At 39.8% G+C, this 18,655-nt stretch overlaps 1 protein-coding gene across 1 annotated transcript; it reads right to left on the bottom strand.

The window, feature by feature from the left end:
- Positions 1–482: 482 nt before the first annotated feature.
- On the bottom strand, positions 483–16,500 carry smarcad1a (SNF2 related chromatin remodeling ATPase with DExD box 1a). Its single transcript, XM_069699506.1, has 23 exons — positions 16,035–16,500; positions 15,101–15,245; positions 14,894–15,011; positions 14,571–14,640; positions 14,206–14,300; positions 13,701–13,802; positions 12,290–12,368; positions 11,424–12,160; positions 10,492–10,688; positions 9,927–10,017; positions 8,344–8,443; positions 6,962–7,021; positions 6,532–6,607; positions 6,193–6,328; positions 5,974–6,105; positions 5,484–5,579; positions 5,005–5,122; positions 4,771–4,886; positions 4,363–4,551; positions 4,132–4,250; positions 3,498–3,680; positions 3,159–3,268; positions 483–1,779 (listed from the first exon to the last, which is right to left on the bottom strand). Exons 1-23 carry the CDS (start codon positions 16,138–16,140, stop codon positions 1,718–1,720), a joined length of 3,237 nt encoding a protein of 1,078 aa, XP_069555607.1. The 5' UTR covers positions 16,141–16,500; the 3' UTR covers positions 483–1,717.
- Between the last annotated feature and the right edge of the window lie 2,155 nt (positions 16,501–18,655).

The raw sequence follows: 18,655 nt of genomic DNA, 5'->3' as shown, positions 1-18,655 counted from the left end.
GTATATAGATAATTATTGGATAAACACAAGGTCATACGGCCAGGCACACATTTACACAAGCAGCAGATGTGCGTTATATACAGCAAGAAATCAAGCAATTCTAAATTTCTATTTTTCAGTTATTTGCAATTCTTTACATTCTTGTTGACATTATATAAGCCTGTTTTTATGAGCATATTTTGTGAGATTTTCAGCACTTCTATGGATGGTTTAAATATAAAACTCCAGTCATAAATTTTCCACTACCCATGGGGGAAAAAAAAAAAAAAAAAAAAACGTAATGTTTTTTTTGTTTTTGTTTTAATTTCATCATATTTCAGTAATGTGGCCTATTCCAAATGTATACTCAGGACCCCAAACCTGCTGTTAGAAAGGTTTTAGTCCTCTATCAGAACATATGAGAAATTCATACAAGATGAAATATTATTGTATCATTTTCTTATTGGCATTTTCTTTTGCCTATTTGCTGTAGACACCAGACAAATATTTATTCCAATATTTATTACTAAGTTCAAACAGGAACCTAAAAAACATACAAATGACTTATTAAAAGCTTTAACAGGAACACTTGAACACTTACAACACATTAGCCACTGACACTATGTGAATGCAGCAGCTGCTTCTTTAAACCACTGTCTCTATCTCGCTTGGCTGAAGAGATTTAAAAGAGTAGAAACAGCAAAGAAACCAGCTCAAGCACCACATTTTTAAAACATTCTTCTTTACAGTTATCTGGAATATCTGTATATTAAATGCATCAACTACAACCAAACAACCATGTATCCTCAGTCCAAAAAAAACCCCAAAACAAAACAAAAAAAAAGGTCAGTCTGCCTTCGCTGAAAAATGTACATTAAAAATAAAATGAAGATGAAACTCAACACAACATTTACAGCAACAGGAAATCCAAATACACGGCTGACTGTGACACAACTTTTAAATCATTTTCAGTCAGAAATGGTAGCAGAGGAGTTCATTGTGAATAGCAACTTGCCTGCTGCTGTTCAAATGCCGCTACGGATCACAGCAGCCAAAAAAGCTTTAATGTCAACAAATAGTTTTTAAATCTGGCAGAAACGACAGGCAAGATGTAACTGTATGGAATAAAAGCTTATAAAAAAAACAAACAAAAAAAACAATTATTCTCTATTCTCCACCCTCTCTTCGAGCGAGTAAGGATAACAGAATTTGGAAATATTCATCCGTCAAAGACTGGCATCCTTTTCCTGACCAGAATACAGTGCCTTCATCTTCATGTAAATAATAGTAGACCCCACGTGTTATGTGCACTTAAATGATACATTTTATTCCGTCAAAGATGGTGTGCTCTAAAACATGCTGCATTACTCGAGGTTAGCTCTGAACATCCAAACACCATGCTCTTTCAGGTTTCTACAGCTTTGAACCCTCACATAAACCTGTGGAGTGTATACGACCGTATTTAGAAGGCAGAATTTGTGATGACATAATGGCCTCGTAGTCGAAGTAAGACCAAAAAAAACGGTGTGCATGTACAAAATAGTGTTTTAGGCACAGTTACCATGCTGCACAGTAAATCAGACCTCAAGATCAGAACTTGTTTGATGGCAATGTAGAGTTTGCAGTCCTTCTAAAGACACACAAGTGTGTGTTCAGTCACAATACTCAAGTCTGCCCAGAATCCCAGGCACTCCATCAAATACTGATTTTACCATTTCAATTTGCACGTGTTTGGGTGTCACAGTCCCAGAGAGGCTTTGAGCAGAGATGCCATATCTTCAGGTATGGTCCCTTCACCACCTACAGAACAAATGATGCTTTATTTATTTATTTAAATTCACAAATAATACAGAAAATTAAGGAAAACCCAAGACAACCGTTTCGAACACGGTGTACCCAGAAATATGGCAAACTAGCCGCATACAATTAGTCCCAGGTCTTTTTAAGTTTTAGATTCATCATCTACAGTTTGACACCAGCGCTGAGCAGCACCTGCAATTTCCTTCATTCTTCATACACGTTTATAATTTACTGACCCGATATTGTGAACCATTTCTCCACAGTGTAATTTCATTATTTTGCTCTTAGTTCTGGACGCACAACATTCCTTGCATGACTGATTGCGTGCGAAGAGCGACGCCTCTCCTCCCGAACCCAAGCGTTTTCTCCTCATAACGACATTCAACCCAGGAATCTTAATAATTTATAGATTTAATTCAAACTGTATTTACACTGGAAGATCCCAGGCGTAAGATCTTACAAGGTTAACTGCTGGATCAAGTATTTTGAATATATACAATTTTTTTTTTTATTTTTTTTTTTTATACTTTTGACTTTAAGATAAACTATTAAAGAAACTTTCACCAACAAATAATTGTTGACATTTTCTCTTGATTGAGTTAAAACACAGTGGACCCTCATGAAGCGCAGTGCAAGAAACGGCTTGACTTCTGACCTTGCCGATCAACTCTTTATTAGAGTCCGACCGTTCGATTTTAGATATATCTCGATAAACATACACTCCAATACCAATAGTATAGGAGTATGTGTTGGCTCATATGCGGCCATAAGATTACTTTTTTTTTTTTTTTACAAAAGATTATGCAGAAAAGATGCTCGAGTTCGTTTAAATTTGTTTTTATATTTAAAGTTGTCTATAGTCACAACATTCCCAGTGAGGTTTACTGTTTCAGTGCATTGACGTCCGTGTGGACAATAAAATGTAAAACATCCGACCTCCATTACTTTAATTTGTCACGAGTGTCAACCGACATTGATAACCACATCTGAGGGGTCATGGCAAAAAAAAAAAAAGGGTGTTTATATACAATGTATATACAATTTAGATATAAAGAATATTGGAATATTTTAGCTCTCATATTCGTATCGACATCACCCTCAAAAATAGCATGGGCACTACTCTTTATCAATGATTCTTTCAAGTTTTGCAAAAGTCTGTTATAAAGTGAAGAGTAGGTGGATATTCGCTGTTATGACAACCAAATAAAAGTAGATTTATAGGGAAAAATATATTGTTTTACTTTTGGCCTAAAAGAAGTCATTTCTGCTATTTGATGTTTTAATTATTTAGAATTTGATCTAAGATTAAATCACTTTAATGTTTTTATTACAGAGTAAGAGTGTGTGAGTGCAGTATGTATGTGTACGCATCATCTTACCCTTTTCAGCGGCGGTCATGTCCTGCTCCAGCTTGAGTTTCTTGTGGCCCAGCTGCAGGATGCCGTCCTCTATACTGTCCTTACTGATCAGCTTCATCACCTGTACAGTCCTGACACACAGGGAGGCACATTAGTCATGACACTAAATCAATACACTAAGCACAGCTCTTAAAAGGAACGTTTTACCTAACGGGGTCCTATAATTGCAATACGTACTGTATTATTCCGAGACTTGAATCCCATCACAATCTGGACGCATATAGCAGAAGCTGTTCCGGCTCCATTTCCGCCATAATAAGACAGGAATACAGGTAGAAGCCAATACAGATCTCATCTCACCTGGTCTGGCCCACACGGTGACATCTGTCCTCTGCCTGTTTGTCATTGTAGGGATTGCAGTCAATGTCATGTAGGATGACAACATTGGCTGAGGTGAGGTTGATACCGAGGCCTCCAGCACGTGTCGACAACAGGAAAACAAATATGTCAGGGTCGGTGTTGAACTCATCAATTAAGACAATCCTGCAGGACAAAGAAATCCTCGTGAGTACAAGATCAATAACAAACATTGCTTCCTTTTTCCTCAGTTTGACATCATTTTTTTTCTCCCCGATGCAACACTCATTGAATCAGCTCAGGGTTAACCAATAGCTGCTGCTCTTATTTGATGTGGTTTTATTGGAAAGTAAGATGTTGATGCTGCTGCAGCTCCTTCAGTCGGAGGTAATTCTCTCCAAGAGGAGGCGATCAAAATTAACATTGAACCTTGAACATATCATTTTATTATCAAAATCACAATGTGAGCATATGCAACAGTCCAACTGCAAAGAATGTGGTGCAATAGGGAAATGATGGTGCTTGCTGTAAGGATGACTTAAACGATTTGTGACTGATAAGATCAAAGGCTCGGTGATGATGCCTTGTTGCCTTCAACTGATCTGAGTGCAGTGTTGGAATCTGACATACATCTGACCTGTCAGCTATGGGTGTGGATCCATCCAGTCTGACATAACGATGGTGAAGATGTTTCAGCAGCACTTCCACAATGTCGAGCATCATGGTGAACTGACTGAACAATACTACTCGGTCTCCCTGTTGGATGAGAGGAAAGTTACGCTGTATAGTCTTTTATCTGTGCAAAAAAAACCAAACAGACGACATGTTCTTCTTGAGCACAGAAATCGTTCTGCACATTTGTATTTACCTTGCTTTTAAGTGAGGCCAACAGCCCTGTGAGGTGGTGGAATTTTCCAGAGTCGAGCAGGAGATTGGTTTCAAGCTGGTAGGAGCCGATGGAGGAGTACTGCTGGCACAGACGATGCAGCTCAAAGTCTGACATCACCTCCATGTCCTCCTGGATCAGAGAAGCATCTGCATCAAAGTGAGTTGGCTCCTGAAGAAAAAGAGGAAACATTTAACGTGTTTACATTTTTTGTTTGTTTTTTTAAATCAAATAATTTAAATGAAACCGCTGATATTAGAGTTAAGTTTCAACAGAAAAATGCTTTGCCATCTTCTTGTGGACATAAGCTGTCACTTGTGCCGTTAGGCTGAAAATGTTCCCTGTTCAAATTGTTGTAGTTCACCACAGTCGAAAGGGAGCAGGACTGACCTTGAGCATGAGTTTGCTCATGGCTTTGAGCTTTTCTGTGGTGTAGTACTGTCTGTGAAGCAGAGGGTGGTTGGCCATCTTCCTCAACTGCATCATCACATTACACAACTCGCGCTCTGAGAAAAGAACGGATGAGAAAAAGTATTAACCAAAAACAAATACTGCAATTTACACAAAATAGTGCTGTAGTATAGAGTACATAGCAGTAAATCCAGCCATTTAAATGAGGCTTACTCTCGCCATTGATGGAAGTCTTGAGTTTGTTAAAGAGATTCTGGTAGAGAACCTGCTGCTTCTCACTCATTGGGCAGAACTTGATCTTTTCTTCCTTTGCTGGCAGCTGCTTGAGAACCTGGGAGAAGGACAAAACATTATTCACGATACTTGCGCTGTGTTTAGTACTCTACTATTCCGACAAGTGTGCTTCAGCAAAATATCGAAATAAGGAACAGATGCTGCTGAAATAAATCTTGTTTTCATGATTCTTCACTGAATTATAACTGAATTAATGTATGTCTAAATCACGGGATTCAATTATTATTGAAGTTTTTTCTGCAGACTATAATAATAGAAACTAAAAGTTAAATATTTTACAAAACTGGGGGATTGAAATAATTTTACTTGAAGATTTGTATTTAAAACATTCTTAAAACACCCACATTATATTTGCACAGTTTGCAACACAAATTTGCAACTTTCCCAGATCAACTCACCTCACTCTTGATTCTTCGGAGGATAAAAGGCTTCATGATGAGTTTGGCCTGAGAAATACGATCCCTCTCAAAACGGCTCTGCTCCTCGTGGGATTTCTGATACAGAACGCAACATTTAACACACAGGTTATTCATTGTCTACCTTACCACACTTTACCTGTACTGTGACTGCTTTGGGACGTTATTATAGCTTGCTTTTATTTAATCTCTGACATTCCTTGCTTGCTGAAAATAATCTCAAGGGACTCAATTGAAGAGAACAGAGAAGAGTAAGGAGAAACCTTAAGCTCAGAGGCGGAAGGTGTCTTTCTTAAGCCTGTTATTTTATGAAGCACCATTTTCGGTTTTGTATTTCAACGAATTCATGGTTTCGTATCAGGAAATCGGAACAGTTACAACTGAACACGGATTCAGTTTCAAACATTAAAAGGAAGAAGACAGGCTTTTGCATTTTAAGATAATACCCACACACACACACACCCACACTGACCATAGAAAACATTTTGGAGAGCTGTGTTGTGGAGCTGGAGAACATGGAGGGCATGATGAAGTTTAAGAGAGACATCAGCTCTAAGAGGTTGTTCTGTAAAGGAGTTCCTGTCAGCAGCAGCCGATGCTCAGCCTACAAGGAAAGCGAGACAAAGACATTTTAGGCTTTTAGGTGAATCTCATGGGGTAGAAATACATTACAATGTGTAAGTCAACTAACATTAATAGCCATAAGATGTCGGTAGCGCAGAGTGTTCATGTTCTTCAGCATGTGGCCTTCATCAAACACAGCATACGTCAGACGCAGCTTGCGAAAAAGGCTGCGGTCGTTATCGTTTCCTATGGCCAAAGTGTAGCTGGAAAACAAATCAAACACAAGCAAACGTGTGATTGACAAGTTGCGCCAGCCGCACGGATTCTGTCTCTCAGAAGCATGTTTGCTGTAATGATCAGTAAAACATCATGCAGGGTGAGTGTGTGTGTGTGTGTGTGTGTGTGTGTGTGTGTGTGTGTGTGTGTGTGTGTGTGTGTGTGTGTGTGTGTGTGTGTGCGCGCTTACGTGGTCACAATGACATTGAACTCAACAGCATCATTGAGGATGTCGTGCCTGAGGTAACGGCGGTCTTCCACAGATCCTATACAGAACACGGACACCCTCATTTTGTTTCGAACTGTGAGAAAACATCTTTTTCCTACTTATTTGCACATCAATATCACAATACAATCAACACAAATCATACTTTTTCTGAGTTTAACAATCTGCCTCCAGGTGGCTGCTCCTGACCTGGCTTTCTACTTTATGTTTTATCTTGTAGCAACATAGATGCCCAACACAGCTCTGTGCTGGGTTTTTGATGCAGTGCTACTGCTGGTCTACATCTTCAGCTATCTCTGCACACGTTTGATTGCAGTAAACACTTGAAGGACCTTGAAGGGTCGACATAAGGAAGACAAGACTTTTATGTAGCAAGATGAATGAACAGTCTTACCATAATAGACTAGAATTTTGAGGTTTGGACACCACAGCTTCAGCTCTCTGACCCAGTTATCTACAACAGAGAGAGTCAAGACAGCATTAATACTTTTTTTTTTTTTTTTTTTACAAAGCAAATAAAATAATCAATATATTTCATAAACGGATGAAAATCTAACCTAACCTAAAACACTGCAGTCTCAGTGACCGCTTACCTAAGTTTGTATACATGTCAAATTAAAGCAATTGATTTAGATACACAAGGGCGACAGCTAAGGTGAACAGAGTATTGCTTTCATTGAAACATCATAATTATTTTCCTTTTTTCCCCTCACAAACTGCCTTTTCCAAACATAAAACTATATATAGCGTCAGGCAACAGAAGGGATACTGTTATGTTAAACCTCATCTATTTCAATTTTGTTTACAGTGCAAGATCCCAATTGAACATGGCCCCAATACACTGTTCAAACAGAACAGCCACATTAAAATAGCAAGGAAATATAAAAACTACAAAGTATACAAGTAAGGAACTTAGTTATGCACTTTTCAATTTCAGAAAAAAGGATAATAAACAACTGTCTAAAGTTAGCAATGTTAAACATCAATATCAATAAAATGTCAATGTTAGGAAATATTAAAACAGCACACAGTAGTGGGAAATTCATGGGGATGAATGGAGACCAGAGTGAGGGGATGGCTCAAGGTCATTTTACTCTGCACTAACTGTAAGCTTTATCAAAAAGGTCATTTTTAAGCTTAGTCTTAAAAGCAGGGAGTTTGTTTGCCTCCTGAATTCAAACTGGGAGCTGACTCCAGAGGAGCGGGGCCTGATACCTAAAAGCTCTGCCTCCCACTCTACTCCTGGAAACTCTTGGGACCGTAAGCAAGCCTGCACTTTGGTAGCGAAGCATTCTGTTGGGATAACAGGGACCAATGAGAATATAAGATAGAGCTTAAACATTAAGGGCTTCATATGTCAGCAGAGGAATTTTTTTTTAATTCTATCCATGATTTAAGAGGAAGCCAATATAGGAAAGCTAAAATGGGGGAAATATGCTCTCTCTATTGTCAGCAACATTCGGAATCAGCTGGAGGCTTTCAGAGATCCACCGGGGCAATCCTGACAACAAAGAATTACAGTCATCAAGCCTGGAAGTAACAAATGCATGGATTAATTTCCCTGCATCACGGTGGGATATGGTGTTCCCAGCCTGGGCAACATTGAAGCCACGAAAGAATGCAGTCCTAGAGACTTGCTTCATGTGCGGGGGGGGGGGGGGGGGGGGAATTATCCTAATCATAAAGAACTCCAAGAGTTCTCAAAGCAGCGTATGTTCTTAGATTACATTGTTTGAAGCAAAGCAGTCAAGCGTGTGATTTGAGAAAAGACATTACCCAGTGTAGAAGAAGGCACAATGATGAGGTGAGGACCTTCTATTCCATTCTGGTACAGCTCAGCCAGAAATGCTATAGCCTGGATAGTTTTCCCCAAACCCTGAGCGGTGGAGAGAGGGAAAAGGAGAGATACAATCCGTGTTGAGTTTCCACATGACAGGACGAGGTGGATAATCTGTATTGAGCGTTAGAGATACTATCAGAGAGCACAGAGTGTCAAAATGACATTGAACTTGTTTAATCAGAAGAAAGAGGACATTAAAGTGATTCCAGACAGTCGTTTGCTACACAGGTGAGAATTGCCTCTAAAATGTCAAAATGTATAAAGAAACATAACCGACAATGTAATGCTACTACTTTCAAATGTGAAGCCCTGATTAACCTCAAACCTTTCAACAACCGACAGCGTTAGAGAAAATAAGGGAATAAAAAGCCCTTTACGTCAAGCTAAATTCGTCAACGCTATACAAAGTGAAGACAACAGAACGCCATGAAGTAGGGCTGCATGATTAACTGTAATAAAAACGGCATCTTGACTCGCACCTCTATGTTATCTCATTTCTAAATGACAACATTTCTGCTGCATTTTGTTATCTGGGACATAAGCAGTAAGAAAAACAAGCCCTCCTAATATTCTCCTTAAACAAATGACAACGCAGCGTTACGCCACAAGGTGCAGAGCAGCAAAACCCAGCAGTCAGGAAAAAAAAAAAAAAACACTTGCAGCGAGCGAGAGACACCCACAGAAAAAATACTGACTGAAGTTGATTATCATGTTCAGTGTCAGGTTCGTGGAGCTGTTCCATTTAAAAGGTCAATACAAAAGTATTCCCTTTTTGTTGTCTAAACAAGAAAACTGGGGTTCTCATTTTGAATGGTGCAGCTCTCCGTGTTAACCAGAAAAATAACTTCAATACAGCAGAGACAACTTGCATCATCACCGATTTCCGCACAGGCAACTGTCCCGTAATGAATCAATTAAGGGATTAAAGAGACGGCCGACAGGACACCGGAGACAGAGCTCACGTAACCATGTTATGCAGTTCATGTAAAAATGAACTATGTACATTCACAGTCCACACAGTCTCTGATGAGAGGAATTCACAACAGTCAGACATGAAACATAATGATCAAGTGATTGAGACGAAAAAAAAAAGAAAGAAAAGCAAAACAATATTTGAACATCTGCGTTGCAGATCAAATGCCACCAGTGTGACCAAAACAAACAAAAAAGGCTGACAGACTTCAACAAATATGCAGCTTAAACAAAGTACACAAATCAAAGTTCGCTTCTCTCACCATCTTGGGGCTAAAACGATAAATGTGACTCTTTATAACTTTCGTCCCTACCTTCTGATTATTTACTCACCTGCAGGACGGCTTCATATCTACACAAAACCCTCTTTGATACTGACGCAGTAACACTCATGGAGCTGTAGGAGCCTGCTGTGCCGCCTGGGTTACATGTTAACATTTACAGTACTTCATTTGTTTTGGACTCTGGGTTGATGATCCAACACCTCACATATATTGCTCCTTTCCCCCGACGTCAAACCCCATAGATCCTTTCCTGGTTGTCTTACCATTTCATCAGCGAGGATACCACTCAGTTCATGTTCATGCAAAAGCAACAGCCACTTTAGACCAATCAGCTGATAGGTTTTCAGCTGTAATCTGAAAGACAGACACAGGGAGTGCAATGAAAGTCTATTCTCAATGTGTGTGCCATGCATGCTTCCGGTTTCAACAGCACACTTTTAGAAGTTTGTACACCGGGCCGGGACCGTCTTCCAAACTTAAGTTAGGACGTCACAAATCCTGCTTGCATGTAAACAACTTAAACTAAATGTGCTCAAAGAAAATACGCACCTCAAGCAGGGCAATTTGGAAACCGAAAAGTCAAACTATAAAGACATCTTTCTGCACAGTCTGCCAAACATCCAAAGCAGGCAAAAAATGAGACGTTTCAGTGGAGGCTCTATCTCATTTCATGGTCATATCAGTGCATACATGTGTCTATACATGTTTGGTAGCAAGTTGGCACCAACACAAGCCACGATTTAACACAAAAATGCTGCTGAAGAAGTTTTTTTTCATTCTATGAAGCGTTCATTAATGCCCGTGTGTGTTTTTGTGAATTTTACTCACTGGCTGTTAAGTATACTGGGCTGCTCCATGGCCCCCGTGCCTTTCTCCATCACCTCAGTAACCTGTTTGACCATTTTTGAAGAAATGGTCTCACATTTGGACATGAGCCCGTGGACGACTTTACGCTCTCTGAGGACGACTCTGCAGCCCGGCAGCAAGTCTTCTGAAAGTCCATTTTCTTTATGAAAGACTTCAATCTGAAGAGGAACAAACAAAATGTTATAGTTAACACAGTTTGGCAAGTATATAGACGGTGGCCATTACTGCACAATCTGTCAGTAAATATTCTGCCAAATCAGTCGATGGCCCGAGAGTGGATAAAGACTAAATGTTTGAGTCACTGAATTCTCTGAAGAGTTCACCCTAACTGCTGTCACTACACTGAAAAACAGACCATGCTGCCACGACAGCTTTTATACATCCACATGGTCACAAGGTCATCTTCAAGATCACCATATAACCCAAACACTACTAACAAAGGATGTTAACAGCACTACATTATCACTGCTATACAAAGAGATGAAATATTTCACAGCCCTATTGTTGCAACATGACATCCTGTCACACTTATTACTAATAGTGTTAATATTTACTGTCTGATGACGGGTAGATGTTTGGGAAAAGAAACTGTTGAAAATCAGATGAAAGAGAGAACAAGGTGTCAGGAGGTGAAGAGTTCTGCTGTTCAATAGATTGTCAGGAATGTCTTGTCTCTACACTGAGGACCTTGATGTAGTGTGCACGCTAAATAAATGTGGTGTGATTGAAATTACAACCGTCACAATGTCCCTCGCCAGGTGTTCAGCAAGATGATAACAGTGTAGCTTTTTGTTTCCACAACTTTTCCCCATCGAAAACTCGTGCAAACTGTTGAATTTAACGTGAATAAGTCCTCTGCATGATGTGTTTGCGGTTTACAGATGTGTTCTCACCAGGCTCTGCCAGTGTTTGAAGGGTCTCAGTTCCACAATCTTCTGGGCCTTTTTAACGGAGCACCCGGCGATCAGCGACAGCTCGTCTATCGACGACTGCTGGAAGAATGCGAGTACCTCCTTCTTCAGTTGTGTCATGGTACCTTTCGAGTGCATCTCGTGGTCCGAGTCCTCAAACTCGCTGCTTACTGCCTCCTCTTCATCGTCATTCTCCCCTTCGGAACTGACACGTTCATCTGAGGCACGCGCCTTCCTCTTTCTCTCCTCTGCCTGCTTCTTAGCTATGCTGGTCACACTGGCAAATTTGGACAGCGTTTGGGCCACAGAGGAAGAGGAGGATGGCTTTAGGGAAGAAGAGGTAGTTGTCTTCTTGACAGAGGAGGAGGAGGAGGATGAGGAGGATGAGGATGATGATGATGATGATGACGCCGACTCTGATTTTTTCATAATCCATGAAGACAGAGTGGAAGCGCTACCCTTGAGTTTGGAATCCTTCCTGTCTTCCGAGTCTGAATCGTCCTCACTGTCCTTTGTAGCATCTGAATCATCTGTACTGTCCTCCTCTGATTCACTGATTTCTCTGGGGTCTTTAGGGTTCTTTTGATCTCTCCCATTTTTTCTATCTGCACGGTCTTTGTGGCACTTCACCTCCGTGTGCTTCCTGCTCGACTTGTCTTTGCTCTTTGATTTGCTATTTTTTTTCCCGTCTGAATCCGGTGAGCTGAAACTGGTATTATCTGATAACAGAAAACAACAACAACAACAGCAGCCTGGATTACAATCACTTAAGCAATTCAATGCAAAAGTTCCAAGTACACATATACATGGCATGAGCCAGATTCAGGTGGCAGCCGTTGTGTTTGCACCTGTGTCTGAGAACATCTGGAGAACCTGGAGAGCATCTTCAACGTTCCAGTCGTGCTCTTGCAGCACCATCCGCAGCTCCTACACCAAACACAAAGCAGATCTTTCGTCAGAACTGAAACACAAGATCAATTATTTACAGAATTAAAAAAAAATCTGCCAGCATTTCCCCCCCCCCCCTTTCTCACCGTTTTGCTTCGTCATCATCGGATAAACACACAATCAATTCACCATCATTGGGTTTTATAAAGGTTGAGGCAGATATTCCAATAAATCGGCAATGCTTGTTAAAATGAATGACTTCATCCTCGAAGCCTGGATTTAACAAATGATCGTGATATTTTTTGGTTTTGGTTTGCAGCAAATCACATGAACTAAATACTCCCCACATATTCATTCATTCCTGCAATAATTCAGTCACTTACAGTTAAGACTGTGATGGAAGGGTCTGCAGATGACACACTTAAAAAAAAACTAAAAAAAAAACAACTTCAAAATTCTTCTTTATGCTGTTTGTCCAGTGTCAGGAAAGTGAGCAGTTATGGGACATTTTGTGGAGTTTTCATTAAGTTTGTTTACTCTGTTTAAGTATCTTTTGTTATTTTATGCAATAAATGGACTCAATAGAAGCTCTGCTGAAGGTCTTACAACATCGAATAAGCCTTTCCAAACAAAACTTGCTTTATCAACTAAAATAACTGTAAAAATAACTTTACAGTCAGTAACTCTTTAAACACGTCATCAAAACAAACCCCATACCTCTTTTACGGGAAATGTTATCATGACAATTTCGCAACCAATTGACACACTTTTAATCACACAGTGTGTTACATTACATGATTTTTTTTTTACATTTGTTTAAAAAGCCCTTACTTTGAAATGCAGCCAATGTGTTCTATATTGCAGTCGCAGACTGATTCGTAAAGCTACGTCCTTTTTATGACTTTTTTGAAACTTTGAGCTCGTGGTCCATTTAAAAGGATTTCCAAACTGCATTGCAATTTTTGAGAAAAGCTGCTGGAAAAATCAAGTCGTTTTCAATGAAGCTCACAAAGAGACGGCGCAAAATACAGATGGGACTGATAAGTAGTGATACATGTGGTCATAAGTGTTTGTAAATTAACTGAACTTTAACCATTCCTTATGTCCTTTAACCTCTTATGCAAGTGTTTGTTCAAAGTTTCAAGTGACACTTGTGTTTATCATACACATTAGCCTTTAAATGGCAGTGCATAAGCTTCTAATTATTTAATGATAAATTAATCTAGACAAATTATTATGAATGTATGATTAACATACAGATAAATGAACGAATAAACCTAAAAACGTCCATACAGTTTGAGAGGAAAGAGTCAGAGTGGAATAAAATGAATGTCAATAAAAAATATAAAGTGTTACAGTGTGTGTTTTCACCTCCTTGTCCTGGTCAGGAAACTTTTTTTGCAGTCTTCTGACCATGGCTTCCTGCTTCTCCCAGCTCGGTTCTTTCCCATCATTTTCTTCTCCATCAGAGGCCTTTAAGTTAAAATACAAGACGGGTAAATGCCTTACCACATCAAATCACAAAAGCACTGCTAAGATAAGCATTTGGCAGTGAAGAGAAACCCAAAATAGTCTCAGTTCTTCTTGTGTGCATCAGTGCTCATTAAATAACAATCGCGAATATGCTTTTTTTTTTTTTTTACATCAACAGTCGCAAACATTTAATTGTAATTTCTATACGAGTAAAAGAGAAAGAGGTATTTTTCAGACAATTTTTTGGACACCGTAACAGACCTGTTTTTATGCAGTTTGTACAGAATGTAAATTCTGCAGCAGAACATGTAAAATGGCTTTAGGTACACAAAAATGATAAGATCTGAATAACGTGTCCACGTTACAGCATTTAAAACCATGAAGGTACACTCAATAATCTTACCACTGATGGTCTCCTCTTCTTTCTCAGCTGATTCTCATCACTGTCCTGAGAACTGCTGGATCCATCATGCGTTCTCTTCCTGCTTGGCTGCGGAGCTGAGAGGACAAAAGCAACAACTGATCTCAAAAGAGGCCAACTGACTGACAAAAGTAGCCAAGTGGAAACAAACACTGTGACATTTTCCACAATTTTTGTATTATTTCTTTCTACATCTGAACATAACGTTCAGCAATAACATCTTGATTTTGCTTCATTGTACAGGGAATAAACCAGACATTGTTTAATATGTCATCAACACCAAAAAGGCAAATCAAATTTATTTTCTCTTTTTAAAGTGCCCATGGTGTTTTTATTTTTTTATTTACCTTCTTTATATCCAGACTTTAAAAGGCAGGCAGCTACAGCTCCATCCAATGTGCTCGTACTTTCAATGGCCTGAAAAGAGAACAGAAGATGCTGCTCTGAAAAGGGTAAAATCCAAAGCTTAGACAATGTGCCTAATATACAAATAAAATATAATTTTCCCATAATACATTTTGTGTGCAGTCAAAACCTGTGAAATAAATCTAGATAGGTTTTGACTGTGGGTGACACTGCACAACAAATCTTACAAATTGGCTTATGGCACCCCTGGAGTCAAAATAATGAGTTCATGCCGAAACGTTACAAAAACATAATCTAGACTTACGTCCAGGAGCTCCTCTCTCGTCATCTGAGGAAACATCTCCAGCAGTTTGGTCATTTTCTCGCCCAATTCGATGTCCTCATCATCGGTGTGATCCGATGCCACGTATTTGGATGCATTCCTATTGAAGAAAACCAACAGGTCTTGAAAACAGTGTTAATCAGTATGAATATGAACTTGAATGGCGTTGTCCTTTCAGTGAGCACATACTTGGATTTCCTGGTTAATGATATTTTGGTCTTTGGTTCAGAGATGACATCATCATCCTCTAAATCAATGGAAAGGACTTCCTCAAAAACCACTCCCCGTGCATGGGACTGAGACTTTGGTGGGGCTTTGACAGGTTTCATCTGAGCTGGAAAGCATAATGGTAGAAACACGTGGTTACATGCATTCCTGTCAGTAATACAAGGCAGGATAAATGGGATGCAATTCAAAAACCGAGGGTAAACGTATGTTTTCTGGTTTGTACGCAAAGTTTGAAGCTACTTTCTTTGTACTTATCAATATTCTGCTGCTTGGCAAATAGATCGTACCTCCATCATGACATACAGATTTAAGGCCCAGCTATTCTACAAATTAAATGCAACTGTATATACTGAGCTTGGGGTGATAACTGCAAGGAGTGGGACACCTGAGAACAATAGTCACACCTTTACAAGTCAGTAAAAAAAAAAAAAAAACCCACCAGAACATTTACATACTAATTTCAGTGTAATTAAACGACTCATTTAATCAGGAATCAGACCAGAGACTGTGGTTGGCTTCTGTATCAATTATGCAATATTTACTTATTTGGACTATATGTATGGGAAGTGCTGGCATGTCAGATCTCGTCATAATACTGACTGTATGCTTTGTCTGGACTTGGGAGGATGAAGAGCAGAGTGAAATGATCTCAAAGCTACAATGACTATTTCTAAAATACCTTCACAGTGTTTTGGTACTGAGACTTCTGTGCTTCACTGTGTCGTGTTATCCGAGTTGGTATTACCGAGCTACGACAGCGTCACGCTCTCACTAAGAACAACATTGATGTGTATCGACAACAATAGCTCGGCACCTCTTGGCAGAGCAGATAGCACGTCTGACATGCCCGGCTAATCACCAATGCAAGTTAGCCTGACATGTAGCTCCGAGTTACCTGGCTTGTTCTCCTTCTCCGACTCCGGACTGTTGGACCCGCTACCCTGCTCTTTGTTCGCCGCTTTCTTCTCGAAACGAAAACGGTCCAAATTGAACAGACTCATTTCAACGAGTCTCTTCCGAGACTTGACAGCGGCAGCTCTTTGTCCGGTTGCATGAAGCGCAGCGTTCCTGTTCGCCAACGTGACAAACCAGCTAACTAGCGTCAGATGTTAGCCCACACGGGAGGAGGGTGGAGGGGTGGAGGGGGGGTGTCAGGGCAAAGCGGTCCCGTCCAGACGGCGGTTTAAGGCGGTGACACCGCTACCGTGTTTAACCGCGTTGCTTTAAAACGGTTTGTTTCATGACTCGCAGGTTTAACCAGCAAAGGACGGCAACTAAATCCCCAACGCGATTATGTTCGCTGTATTTACGTCTACAGCCGGTTTCCCGCGAACTCCGGCGGCCCTGGAGGAAGCTGTTTGTTGTCGGCGGTGTTGTGTCGAAGCCGGTGCGTTCTCATTGGTCGAGGAAGACGTGGGCGGGAACTCGATAGGAAGTCAAGATAGTAAACTGTAGCGTACTTCCGGTTCTGGCGCGCCGCTGCCGTATATGGTGTGTTCTACTGGCAGGAAAAGGACAAGAGGTAAACTATCTTGCAGTTATCGGAACATCGCTTACGAAACCAGTGATTTTGGTGATATAAGGTTAAAAACCCCAATTGTCTGAGGGTAGCCCCTGATCTAACCACATTATTTGATTGGCTCGTTATTTGTACGTTTAGCTTGTTTTCCTAAAAGTCTGGTGTGTTGTATGAATGGAAGAAGTGACGTTCAAGTGACCACAGGATTTAAATGCTGCCACTGTTTCTATTGGGGGGGCGTTAAAAGGGTCTAATTAAAGGTTATTGTGAATTATGTAGATAATGTATACGCACTGCAGACTATGTGAGTGATATGTGTTTAGAAACTGTAAGCAGGGGTGCAAAGGCCTCTGGCAACCTTCAATACATTGTGATTTCTTAACTGCATACACCATGTGAAGAAATTGGGTAAACAGGACGGGAATTGCTGAAGGGCAACTCAACATCTCAATTCATGGATGTATTATGAAAAAAAACTAATCTGAAGGCAACTTTGGATAGAGAGGCAGGTTTTAACTTGGAACAAAGGTCAATTGCCTCCAAAGTTTGTCTGGGGACGCAGAGAAAAACAGAAGTTGACAGAAAATCAAACAGTAGTGCCATTTTTTTTTTTTTTTGAATCATTGATTTCTTAATAACTTTGTCACCCAACAGGCTATGGGACATCCTCTGTAGCCTATCACATTTTCAACTATCCCTGATGTCACTGATCTCTTTTGTATCTGCCACACAGTAGTCTACATGTTCAGTTCAAGCTGAGAAAGAAAAAGCCTAATTACCGTAACCACAATAGCTCGATTCCATTTCGGTGTGTCAGAAAATCATGTTGCTCAAGACTGGAATGGAATAATCATCATTTTTAGGTTACATTGTGTTTTAGAAGTCATAATATCCACCATGACAATGCTTAATAATCAAGTGGAATATTGTTTTAAGTCTCAAAAACTCATCATAACGTTATTTAATATGCAACAAAGCTTTAATCCTCCTTTCAGTGCAGTTCACCTGTTAATGCATGCTGTCCACTAGATGCCACACTCAGGAGAATCCTTATTTTTTGTGTAAAAGACACTCCTACATTCACTGATCAAAAGGGGGCAGCATATACACATTCTCTGAGCTAAAATACAGAACCGTGAAGAGGTTTACCTGCTGGACTGTTGAACTTCCTCTTTTTTAGCCTCTTCATGGCTGTGAGGTGTGTTTTGTTTGCTTTTGCTGAGGGAAATAATGGAGCACAGCAGGTTTTAAACATTAATCTGAACAACAACTACCACTATGTGTCTAAGGCCCTATAGTACGTTATTCAACTGATAACTTAACCATGCTAAGTCCCTTTGTGAGTGTCCCATCACAAGGTGCAGCCCTATTAACTAGCAGACGTATTACAAGTTACAATTAGTGTGGATGAGAGTCCAACAGGATGGAAAAAGAAGTAAGACAAAAAGTAAGATTTGGTGGCGCTTCAGTGATTGATTACGATTAAAAAAGGAGATGCAGAATTAGATATAAAATTAAAGCCGGCCTCCCTGAATGTGGAAAAGATCTCGAGGGCTTTTCACATGTCAGTGGTAGAAGAAATATTTGGATCCTGAACTTAAGTAAATCTACAAATAGAGCAATGTAAAAGTACTCAAGAAGTAAAAGTGCAGCACAAAAAAAAAAGACTGTAGTAAACAGAGCAGCCAACTGTTTTTACAGTTTCGAAGTAAAAGTGCTTATTTTGTCTCTGATTGATATGACATAACTAGATCATTCACACTGAAGCATCAGTGTGGAAGCAGCATGTTGCTGTTAAAGCTGCTGCAGGTGGAGCTGGTTTGAAGCACTTCATATACATCCAATATTTTATTTTTGATGAGATATTGGATCATTTGAACCTTGATTGAAGTGAGACATGTATTTATTTGAACGTTTATTTGACAGCTTAAGTTACTTTTAAGATGAAGACTTGACTCAATGGATAACGTGACAAGAAACAGTCAGTGAAATTCTTG

The sequence above is a fragment of the Brachyistius frenatus genome, unplaced genomic scaffold (genome assembly GCF_029030835.1).
Source record: "Brachyistius frenatus isolate BFR_SWC_R1_liver_20210118 unplaced genomic scaffold, ASM2903083v1 Contig_30, whole genome shotgun sequence".
NCBI classification, from domain to species: Eukaryota; Metazoa; Chordata; class Actinopteri; family Embiotocidae; genus Brachyistius; species Brachyistius frenatus.
This window is presented reverse-complemented; position numbering and strand designations above follow the sequence as displayed.